Source organism: Carassius auratus, linkage group LG30F, assembly GCF_003368295.1.
Source record: "Carassius auratus strain Wakin linkage group LG30F, ASM336829v1, whole genome shotgun sequence".
In the NCBI taxonomy this organism is placed as follows: domain Eukaryota; kingdom Metazoa; phylum Chordata; class Actinopteri; order Cypriniformes; family Cyprinidae; genus Carassius; species Carassius auratus.
In genome coordinates this window covers 755,741-767,886 of record NC_039294.1, presented here as the reverse complement: position 1 = coordinate 767,886, position 12,146 = coordinate 755,741, and the positions used below count along the sequence as shown (strand labels likewise).

Sequence of the window (12,146 nt, the reverse complement as noted above, 5' to 3'; positions counted from 1 at the left end):
CATGAACCAAGTTAACTGCTGCTGTTATCTCTTCTAGAGTAATTTAACAAAGGCTCAAAGGTCTTCCGTTCTCACTTCCTCCGAATCCAAGAGGAACTGGTTAAACTGGCAGCCCGCTACCGTCAGCTGTCTGGCTTTGGCGTGATCCAGCTCCAGAGCCAAGTACAGCTTACTGCTGGGCTTATAGAAATACAGCAACCTCCTTACAAACCTACAAACAATCAAACATACAGTAGAGATGTAGTCTGTGGTTAGAGCTTCTAGAAAATCTAGCACATGATGTTCATGACAGGTCACCACACGCTAGGCTTGGGCGGTAATACGGTAATATGGTATACCGCGGGATCTAAAAATAGCAACGGTATCATTCCAATACCGTCATACCGTTAATAAAAAAAAACAATGCACTTATATAGGAGACAAGTATTAAATATTAAATATAATTTATTTAATGACTAAACATGTGTATGCGTGGATGTCATCGCGTGACAACGAGACGAGGAGAAAGAGAGAAGAGGGGAAAAGATGGCGAGTTGCGCACCAATGTGACCTGGTCTCGAAAAAGAACATAAATTCTGCAGTTTGCCAGTATTTCGGGTTTCGACCGAACGAGAAGGGAGAGGTGGTGAATAAGGACGAGGCTATTTGCAAATTGTGCCCTCATGAAAAAAGATGACTCTGTGAATATGCTGCAAAAAAAAAAAAAAAACTATGCAATGGCAGGTCCTGTCGGCATCGGCAACGTAGAGGACCGAATCGGAGCTGAAATAACAGCATACCGTTTAGAGCCAGTTACTCAAGGAGACGAGGACCCACTTCATTCATGGAAAAATGCTGACTGGTGTTTTCCCCAGATGTCGCGAGTGGCACGAAAGTAGGCTACCTGTGCGTCTGTGCCACAAGCACACCATCGAAGCAGGTTTTCAGCACCGCAGGTAAAGTTGTCGGTCCACAACGTGCCCTAGCGAAAAATCTTGACTACATTGTATGCCACTTGCCATTCGTTCCTATTGGCACTGTGTTTATTTTTTATTTAATGGATTCGGGTAATTTTATTTGGTTTTCATTAAAAACTATTTTGGAAAGAAGACTGGAAAGAAGAAGTTTTTATTTAAACATATTGCTTTTCAATAACTTTTTATTTAATATATATATAATATATATATATTTTTTTTTTCAACTCTGGTTGAGTGTTGTGGGTCTATTTGCTCTTTTTTTTTATAAGATGCTCTTTGTTATTAAAAGTTGTTCGTGCAGTGTGATTTTTATGGATGGGCGTTTTTCCGCAAATATCACATTCGAATAATTTTGAGCTCACAAAAAACGAATATTCGTTTATTCGTTTATTTAAATTAAGTTTAATGAGACAAATGTTATTTTTCAGCAACATTTATTGTTTCTGTCATTTTGGAACAAGCTTACACACAATAAGCTTGAACATTACATATCGTGTTTTGTAGCTGAAAAACTTTAACAATGCAAACAAACAAAAGTAGCCTACAGATTAAAAGCAAAAAATAAAAATAAAAATAAAAAATGAACAAAGAAAAAACGTAAAGCAGCCTGCAGCAATTATGCCATTGTACAGAATGTAGCTTACATTTAACTTTGAAACTGTCTGCAAATCTTTTTTGCTTTTTTTTCTATTGTTTTACCGGGCATGTAAACATGATCGGGGGAAAGTCGGCTCCTTAGTCTGTTAACAATAAGGCCGGCCGCGGAGAAAACGCGCTCTGACCGCACAGACGTTGGCGGGACTCAAAAATAACGGTGTGCTAAGCGAATAAGTTTTGTGAAGCGCTTCGTGTTTTCGTTTCACCACTGAATGGGATCCTCATCTGGTGGAATACATGGCTCCAGCAAGAACTGTTCCCAGTTTACCTCCTCTTTATCGTTGGTGACGCACCACTCGCATCAAGGAAAATGTTCTGATAATGTTCAAAAAAGTTTTTTTTTTTTTCTTACTTCTCGATGAAAACATGAGAGAAACCTGAGATCTTTGGGCCGAGGGTCTAGGGCAGACGCGAGAAGAGGAGTTTTCACTGCATTCTCCAAGTTAGCGGTGTTTATTCGTTGCTTGAGAGACGCCGGAACAATGTTCTTGAATGCGGTCACTTTCTGTGATTCTCCACGGCATATTTGAAGTACTGTAGAAGACCGCAGTTCTTATTCATTCATTAATTATTTTTTGCTTTCATACATCTTCAAATATGCCATGGAGAATCACAGAAAGTGAGGGAATTAGGTTTTATTGTGGACTTTTTTCCCTTTTTTTCCTTTATGGCAAGCAAATAGGCTATATGTCGAAATTCGAATATCATTTTTATTTATCGAATAATTAGAGCCGAACGAATATTATAATAATAATATCTGTGCACACCCCTAGTGATTTTATTGATTTGTGTGCGCATCTCTGCGCAAAAACTGTTCTGTATGTTTATGTTAATTTAATTATGTTTGACTATTGCTATTTGTTGCTAATAAAAGTTGTTAATATTGTTGTGCATGTAATTTTGTTATTGTTTCAGTATAAGTGTTTGGTATTCAGTTTCTGAATGGTTTAGGCACAAGCCAACAGTTTGGTGATGCTGTCTCAGCCTGACGTCATAATTTTTTAATTATTCACGGTAATACCATATACCGAGGTAAAATAGGGAGGAGGTTTGACGGTATCAAAATTTGGATACCGCCCAAGCCTACCACACGCTGCTCTTACTTGTGCATCTGCTCGTCCTTGTTGTTTCTGAGGTTCACATTTGGCCACTAGAAAGAAAAAAAGCACCACAGTAAGATGTCTTAATGCTGCTTTAAGAAGTCTCTTATGCTCACCAAGGCTGCATTTAGTTTCAGTGTCACAGGAAATCATTTTAAAATGCTGATCTGCTGCTCAAACAGTTGAAAACAGTTGGACCGCTTAATATTTCGGGGGAAATCTTGATACATCTTCTATCCAAACATGGCAGGGAGAGTGAGTTGGGCCTGTTCCTGGTTTACCTTCAGTATAGTGATGATCAGAATCCAGTTCCAGTCCAGGTTCTGTTTGTGATTGAGGACCTGACTGTCCCTCAGGTTCATCATCAGCGCCTCTTCAGTGTCCTGCACCACACAAACAACTCAGAAACTTCTGCTGCCTCACAGTATTACATTACCAGGTGAATTGAACAGAAACAGATCACATCCCAAAATCAGTACAAATCCAAAGTAGTACAACAAATCTGCAAGCGCTTTATAATTTAAATATCATGTTTCCTTACATTACAACAATCAGAGTTGAGTAAAGGATATGTGACAACTCAAAAACTCTTAATTTCTTAAATTAGGCGACATTTTCTTAAAGCAATTTTTAATTTCTTATCTCTTTTCTCTGATTTTGGGGTGAAATGATCCATCTGGACATGTACTTGACAGGTGTTTTGAGATGCATGATATACCTTCATAATAAAGATGTCCTTCTGTAGACGCTGGTGCTGCTCTCTCTTGTGAGTGGAGTTGGACGTCCTGCGCAGGATGTGATCCAGGTAAAGACTGTAAGGTTTGGGGCCACAGCGTTTCTTTTCGTGGAAACGCTTCAGGTGGTTCACGGCTGCACTGGCACGCCTGGAAAACACAAGATTTAAAGGCAAAAGAATGAATTGCCTGACATTGTTTGACACATGCTTTCGGACTATTGTCTCTTGACTGTTGCACTCACAGTCGTTTCTCCTGAGAGATGTCAAAGGAAGCAGCCATGTTGATCAGCGTGGGCAGACAGTGCAGATGATGACTGTGAGAGTGAGGAAGAATCGTATTGGCCTGCAAGAGAGAAGAACCATTATGTGAACAAAAGTGACATTTTAGGTTCAAAAATAAAGGCTAAAGGGAAAAATTAAACAGCAGTCCAAATGCAGGTCTAGAATTTGGTTTACTAACAAACAGATCACTGACTATGGTGCATCAGTAACTAAAAAAGTTTTTAGGATCATTGAAGGTTTTTGCATTTTTGCAATAATACGCACAAATAAGCACGTATCATAACAAATAAAGCAAATTCAGACAACTTTATTCTCAATATCTCAATGTGTCTAGATTTATTTACAATTTATATTTATCTTCTTATTTATGAAGTTTTTTCTAAGGAAGTTTTTTTCCATAAACTATTATTTTATTAATAAAATTTCTAGTATAGCATTCATTATTCATTTTTAATTAGCTTTTGTATTTTTAGTATTTTAATTTTAATTTAGGTTTAAGTAATTCTGTTATGTGCTTCTGTAAACTTTATAAGCTTTGATTAGATTTGTTTTTTATTTCTATTTAGCTTTATTTTATTTCAGTTTTAGTCATTTTAGTTCTTTAGCTTTTGTAACTTAAATTTATTTTATTTATATTTAAAATATACATTAAGATTTTTATTTTTCAACTGTCAAGTACTTAAAGCAATTTTTTTAATATATATTTTTCATTTAAGTTTTAGTTAACGGCAGTGCAAACATAAGGAAAATAAAGTACATAAATTGCAGTAAAAAAAGTTATAAATCTGATTTTTATTTTATTATTTTTAATTAAAGCTATTTTATATACCGTATTTTCCGGACTATAAGTCACACTTTTTTTTCATAGTTTGGCTGGTCCTGCTACTTATAGTCAGGTGCGACTTATTTATCAAAAGTAATTTGACATGAACCAAGAGAAAACATTACAGTCTACAGTCGCCAGAGGGCGCTCTATGCTGCTCAGTGCTCCTGTAGTCTACACTGAAAACAGAGCGCCCTCTCGCGGCTGGAGACGGTAATGTTTTCTCTTGGTTCTAAATAAATGCGACTTATATTCTAGTTTTTTTCCTCGTCATGACATATTTTTGGACTGATGCGACTTATACTCAGGTGCAACTTATAGTCTGAAAAATACGGTAGCTTTAACACTAGAACTACCAAGGCAGTCATTTTGACCGTTTTAAAGATTTGCAATGTAATAACTTTGTTGAAATAAAACCCATATAACTACAGTTCCATGACTTTTCTTAAATTAATGTTAATTTTATTTTAACATTGTTATTTTATTAAAATTACAAAACACAAAAGAGTTCTGAGTATTTCTACCTTGAATGGCCATAGCGGTCAATTTGACCGCACATATTACAGGCGTTGTAATAAAACCAAACCTAATAAATTTTCACATTCATTTAAATTTCAATTTTGTGTTATGATGTTTATTATCTGTCCTAATATAACAGAACTATTTATTCATTCTAGATTTCATTAGAGGCTGCATAAAATTGTTTCCGATTCGTGTGGTCCAAACATTTCCGATAATGCTAAAGCATTGTAAACTCCAAAAGTCAAAATGTATTGAATAAAGACAGATGTAATAATTTCCAAAATTCACAATATGTTTTTATCTAATGAAATATTCTGCTTCATTTTATATTTGTTGACATTTTGACTTTCAAAAACAACATTTTAACTGCGGTGAAAAACTTTGATCTCCAGCTTGCCGGATGCAAATTGCGGAAAGCAAATTGCGGCATGCACTTTTGTGGGAGGTCTAGTAGCTCTTACACAATAATATCACAAACATATTATATTATGTATGCTTAAATTACCCCACATTTTTCATAAAACATGACCATAGAAGCTTTGAAGTAAATATAACATGACAAAAATGACATTCACTGCTGTCTGGTATGAACAGTCAAAATGACCGCTATTGGCAGTTCTAGTAGTTATAGAATTCCGGTAGTGCTAGTGTTAATGAAAGTAAAGCTAGATCTGTGCACAGTTTTATAAAAACACACTAAGCTGTCAAATAATCAAGTTCATGGCCTCATAATAAATATTTTTGAAGTGTAAAAAGGTAATGAGCCATGTAATGTAATACCATGTGCAGAAGTTCTCCAAGCAGTATGGTGGCTCTGACTGATATCTGCCCATCACTGCTGGTCACCACCTCCACTAGACCCTGAGCAACCAAAAACATTATCAATAAGAACATCACAGACCCCTTCCTTTACAGGTAAAGCTAATCAAGCATGTATAAAGTGATCATGTGATTGCACACCTCGAGTAGTCCACTGTTGATGAAGGCAGACAGCAGTAGTGCCAGGTAGTTGTCCATGAGGTCTGGTCTGGTAACAGACAACACAAGAACATGAATGCAGCGTTTAACCCAGAATATTCCAGTATTGCAGCCAGGCGAGTCTCACCTAGATCGTGCCCGGTGAGGCAATATGACTTTGGCTTCTGCAGCTACAAACCCATCAGATAGTCTCCAGCCGTCCTGAAACTTGCTGGGGTCTGAACGGCACAAACATCAGCATGAAACACACGTCCCAGACAGAAAGAGCAACCAGAGTTTACAGATACTCCTCTTCAGCAGTCAGTGAGGTGTTTCTGATCAGATGAAATGTGTTCAGGAGTCGATGTGCTTCTTACCCACGCTGTGCAGGGCTTCCTCAAAATCTCCTGTCACTAAAGGAACAGGCAACCTGAAGATCTCATACATGACTTCTAGTAAGGCTTTCTGCAAATGAAAAAAAAAAAAATAAATAGATCCAGTTTAAAACGGATTTATTTCAATGAATAACTGGCAAACAATGCTTCCACACTTGTTCAATTAATCACGCTTTTAAATATTTAAAATAACTTTATCAATGTTTTAGTTAAAATAGATGTCTATAACAAGCTTCTTATGCTCACCAAGGCTGCATTTATTGGATCAAAAATACAGTCAAACAGCAATATAGTGAAATATTATTACTATTTAAAATAACTTTTTTCTATCAGAATATATTTTAAAATGATTTATTTCTGTGATGCAAAGCTGAGTTTTCAGCATCATTACTCCAGTCTTCAGTGTCACATGATCATTCTAATATGCTGATTTGATGCTCAATAAGCATTTCTTATTATTATCAATATTAAAAACTGCTTAATATTCAAATATATAATGTTTTACTGACAAACATAAAAAAGTCATTTAAAACTCACCCTGACTTCCATGTTTGGTATACAGAGCAGGCCTATCAAAGACTGGACCCCTGAGTTCCCTGATTTACACAGGTTGATAATACCTGCAGGACAAAAGCAGAAGAGAGGGATGAAGAGCAGAAGTGGAGAGTGCTTCCCTTTTCTACTCTTTAGATAAAGATGCAGTAGATTTTATACCTGACCACGAGCGGAAGGCTGCAATGATGGCCATTTTACTGGCTAAAAAACGAGCTTCTCTGTCCTCCCTATGGAACACAACGATTCATAAAAAAGTGACTGTCAGAAATGCACATAATTCCAATGCATTACAGGTAAAGGAGGTAATGGCACAGAAACATGCACAAAAGCATGTATATGTATGTGTATGTGTGTGTGTGTATATAAATTTACAAATGCAACTCACTTGATTTGTGCCTCTGCTGTGTCAGGACTGTGTCTGTAGTGAAAGTCTGTGTAAGGTGCAAGGATTTGCTGAAAAAATAAATAAAAGAAACAATAAAATAACATATTCCTCACTGCTGCGTGTTCACTTAGATGTGTTAAATGCATAGCACAAATACCAATTAGGGGTTGCCATATTTGACCACATGTCATGTGATTTTCACTTTCACTTACTACTGTCAGACAATTTTAAAGTACTTTTTTATTTTATAATGGGGAATGATGCAAGCCAAATATGAACAATGAACATATGCAGAAGCCACTGTGCCGCCGCATGCACACACACATACCTCCAGTTCTACATCAGCGCGTATGTACTGGCGTGTGTGCGGGTGATTGAGCAGGTGCAGTATGGTGGTGATCAGGGCCTCGTTGATGCGGCTCAGCTGACAGTCGATGACGTTCTTCAGGATGGTGCTCAAACCTCCCCGCTGTGACACAATCTCAGGGTTCTTCAGTGCTGGGAAACACAACCATATCAAACCAATATTTACAGTATAAATATATATATGCCAAAATCCTAGATCATATAAAACAGTCAACAATAAGTCAAAATAGATATTCATTGACAAAATAAATAGACTATTTTGATAATGAACAAAATAATGTCCAATATTTAGCCCACAGTCAGATACAATAAAAAAAATTGCATCCTCTTTGTGGGTCCAGAAAAACCTCATCCACAGAGCATTTGACAAAAGATAGTGTCATTGACACAGATTTATTTCAACCTAAAAAAAATTCTGGCAATTCAAAAATTTTCTGTACTAAACCATAAAACACAGAATCCCAAAAATAAATAAATAAATAAATATATATATTTTATAATAATTTTTTGATAATATTTTAATGGAAAAGATTTATGCAAGTTCTTATAATGTTACACTTAACAACTTTAAAAATAAAATTAGAAATCTTTCAAATAAAAAAATCTATTTTAGAATTTTGATAAATTTTACAATTCTCAAACTTTTCAAATAAAAAAAACTATTTTAGAATTGTTATCAAATTGTAACATTTTACAAAACATTGCCTTAAATATAAACCACTCCTATATCAATCTGTCATAGAACTGTCATTGAGAATCTGTAATCCATAACATATTTTTAACCTGTTCGTTCACTAAGGTAAGCATTTTCATACCTCACCTCAATGACTAGCATGATTTGAGGCATGATACGCACCAAACTTTAAAACTAACCTTAAGTGTAAGCCATAATAATAGTGATGCTGGTCTCAACAAATGTGCCACTACTGTAACTCACCAAGTTCACAAATGATGGCGATGCAGGCTCGAACCATGCGATCTCTCTCCTGCAGCCCGTCGTTCCCCACCGCGATCAGAGAGTTAGTTAAAGAGCTGGGAAAGAGCTGTGCGTTCACGGTTATCATCTGAATGAGGAAAATAACAGATTGAGCTCAAATTCACCCAACAACACAAATAACATACACGAGTTACGCACTGAGTGCAAGAGTGCTGTTAGAAGTTGTACCTTTCTGACCAGTCTGAGGGCTTGAGTTCTCTCCACCTCATTGCTCTGCTGAATGTCAATACACCTGAACACAAATCAACGCATGCAAGACCATTAACCTTCCCATCTGAGGCTTTCTGACCAAGACACGTCTCCCACCAGAGCACTTCAGTGTTTACCAATCGTAATTCACATTTTCAGTTTACCTTGAAGACAAGCAAATTATTTCATAAATCTGAAAGTATGATAAAAGATGACAAAAGACAGTAGTGCATCTACATTATCACTTTGTGCACTTAAATCACTTTTATTTATATAGAGCTCTTTAAAAGTGCAGCTTTCTAGTAATAAACAGGAAAATAACCGATTCAACAGCTATGTTTCCATCCAAAGTGAGTTCAATGTATGCACATACTGCATAAAACATTTCCACATAAAGCACTGTTTCCATTCTATGAGTCTAATGACAAGAAAAACGCCACTTCCTGTTAAACTGGCACTTAATATTACTAAGAAAAGTAGGAGAAGCCACTAAATATAATAATGTTCATATATAATAAATGACTTGCACCTTAGACGGAGCAGACGAAACACAAATAAACGCAATCATTGCTTTTGGAAAAGGACGCCTGCTGTTTGAGAATGCAGTTAGTCAACTTATGCAGTCTCATCGAGCAAAGTCATATGACTATTTTAAAGCGCAGGTGTGCAATGTGTTTTCCATCTACCTGTGGATGTCACAAAATTTCTCAATGGTGAAACTAATATAAAGCAGCTCTACAAAACTCAACACTGTCTTCATTCAGCTCAATTCATCTGCAGTTTTGCTCTTATCTGATCAGTGTCAGTAAGGGTAGTCAAGTCGATTTTAAACCTAATGGAAGCGGAAGACACGGAGGACACAAAACCGGTGTGTGAGCTCACCTGGAGATCAGGTAATCCACCTGCAGCTGAAGAACTTTCTGGAGGACGCTGCTGTCACGGATCAGAAACCTAAGTGCTCTCAAACCTGCAGCCCGAACCTCCTTCACCTCATTCAGCAACGCCACACGCAGACTAAAGCAATCGAGAGAGAATGATGCACAGAAATCAGTCACCTGTGAGATTCAACTGTGTTTGTGATGACTTCTCAGAAGGCAGCTGCCTACCCTATGTAGTCCGCAACTAGCTCACTAGGTTTTGGAACACAGCACGAGAAAGTTCTACTTACCAAATGATGATTTCCTCATGTGTAAATCCTAGTTTCTCTGCACAGTGATTTACACTGTTCAGGAGCTGAGAGAGAAAGAGAAAGACACTCATCACAAATAATCTGACACCAAGTCATGAAGTTCATTAGACTGTTAATGCACGAATATATAATCATGCTCACAGGATTTACTACTGTTTAAAAGTTTATGATACTTCTATTCAGCAAGGATGAATTCTATTTCAAATAAAGTTTGTTCTTTTGAACTATCTATATCACAGTTTCCACAAAAATATTAAGCCAAAATATTTAGTTTCAAAATCAATAGTGATAAAAAATATTTTTTGACCATCAAATCAGCATATCAGACGGTTTTCAGAAGGATCATGTGACACTGAAGACTGATGTAATGATGCTGAAAATTCAGCTTTGCATCACAGGAATAAATTGCATTTTAAAATAAATTCATAAAGAAAACAGTTATTTTAATTTGCAAAAATACTGAATAATATTATTATTTTTACTCAAATAAATGCAGTCCTTGTGAGAAAAGAAGCTCCTTTCAAACACATTAAAAGAATGTTACCGAGCTTTATAAAACAATTAAAATAGAAATACTAGAAAAGCAGGAAAGAAGTACTAAAAATACTATTTTGAGTAACATTAAGTGTCGTCATCCCACTAGAACATCTAGTTTCTAACATTTAAACATTTCTTGCAGGAACGTTGTTTACACAAATCAACATCTAAAACAGGAAACATGAATTTAAAATGATACATTATTAAGTTAACAAATTCATTCTTTACATTCTCTCAAACCTGTTTCGAAAGTGAACAAAGTTGCAAAACATCATTTGGTAATGATGAGCTGCATGAACTGAAGTGAGACAAACACATCAACTATTGCAACTAAGCTGACCTTACAGTGTAAAATGACTCCCCTAAACCTGTTTGTATGTGTGTGTGTGTGTGTGTTACTGTGGAGTGTAGTGACCTTGGCAGCCTGAGCATGCATATGTATGTGTTTATGATGATGTCAGAGCTCAGGCAGTCAGGAGGGGTCATGTGACCCTCAGTGAGGATTACATCTCCTCTATCTCAGCATCCTTAAAAGGCCACACACAGCATTCATACACACACACACACCACTTGAGTTATTATTCTCCAAAGCTGAGAAAATCCCCCTTAAACACACACACACACACACACAAAACCTGCACACATACTTCTGCACTAGAAGTCTTAAGTTTAACCTCAGTCCCACTGAGAAGAAACTCTCATACACAAAAAAATCTTGCTCAGAAAGAAACTGAAAGCGAGAAGAGTCGCCCACTAAGATAAACAACCCGTCAACACACACAGACACACACACACACACACACACACACACACACTGCCTGCTGCTGTGCTGTTTACGATTTTACAGATCTGCTCACAAGACCAGGTCTTAAAAACATTGCATTATGATTTAAAAACAATTATCCCTCTTTGGCAAGTCAAATCAACTTTATTTATATAGCACTTTTCACAAAACACATTGTTTCAACGCAGTTTCACAGAAAATGATGACATTAATGTTTATAAAATCTTAACATCTTCAAGTCTTAAAGTTGCATTTAGCAGATCAGAGCTGGGTGATAATATAAATACATTTTTCAACAATGTCAGCAATCCTGCAGCTGAGATTTGCTATATATCAGTGCAAAATGTTTTAAGTATAGTGTGTGTGTCTCAATGCTATTCTAGTTCTAAGATATCTAGTTTCCAGTTTATATATTTAAGTTACAAGCCAAAATAACAAAAATCTTTTAAGACTCTTTTGTTTTCTCTTTCTCCTTAGCCTGAATCTCCAATTCAGCTGCACTTACACGCACCCAACTTTACAGTTTTGTCTATATTCTGAAGGTTTTTGCAGAGGATTTTGTTCATATAACATTTCAATCACAAAACCATTGAATAAATGATTCTACCATATTCACATTTACAATTCAGCATATGTTTTCCCTCAAAATCAGTGCAAAATATATGAAGACATCTTCTGATTCCATGCAGACCTGGTCATGATCTTCTATCATCACT

The 12,146-nt window shown here is 36.3% G+C and overlaps 1 protein-coding gene across 2 annotated transcripts in view; it reads right to left on the bottom strand.

The window, feature by feature from the left end:
• Positions 1-12,146, bottom strand: part of LOC113067977 (rapamycin-insensitive companion of mTOR-like) — a 29,952-nt gene that overhangs the window by 16,509 nt on the left and 1,297 nt on the right. For both annotated transcript variants that reach the window (XM_026240489.1, XM_026240490.1), the window contains exons 4-20: positions 10,089-10,153; positions 9,803-9,934; positions 8,900-8,963; positions 8,672-8,798; positions 7,697-7,866; positions 7,369-7,436; positions 7,143-7,210; positions 6,966-7,048; positions 6,411-6,498; positions 6,182-6,272; positions 6,037-6,103; positions 5,857-5,937; positions 3,692-3,792; positions 3,432-3,597; positions 2,995-3,096; positions 2,717-2,763; positions 76-211 (exon numbers count right to left, since the gene is read on the bottom strand). In XM_026240489.1, the coding sequence (XP_026096274.1) occupies positions 76-211; positions 2,717-2,763; positions 2,995-3,096; positions 3,432-3,597; positions 3,692-3,792; positions 5,857-5,937; positions 6,037-6,103; positions 6,182-6,272; positions 6,411-6,498; positions 6,966-7,048; positions 7,143-7,210; positions 7,369-7,436; positions 7,697-7,866; positions 8,672-8,798; positions 8,900-8,963; positions 9,803-9,934; positions 10,089-10,153 (1,656 nt within the window). The remainder of the gene's footprint in view (positions 1-75; positions 212-2,716; positions 2,764-2,994; positions 3,097-3,431; positions 3,598-3,691; positions 3,793-5,856; positions 5,938-6,036; positions 6,104-6,181; positions 6,273-6,410; positions 6,499-6,965; positions 7,049-7,142; positions 7,211-7,368; positions 7,437-7,696; positions 7,867-8,671; positions 8,799-8,899; positions 8,964-9,802; positions 9,935-10,088; positions 10,154-12,146) is intronic.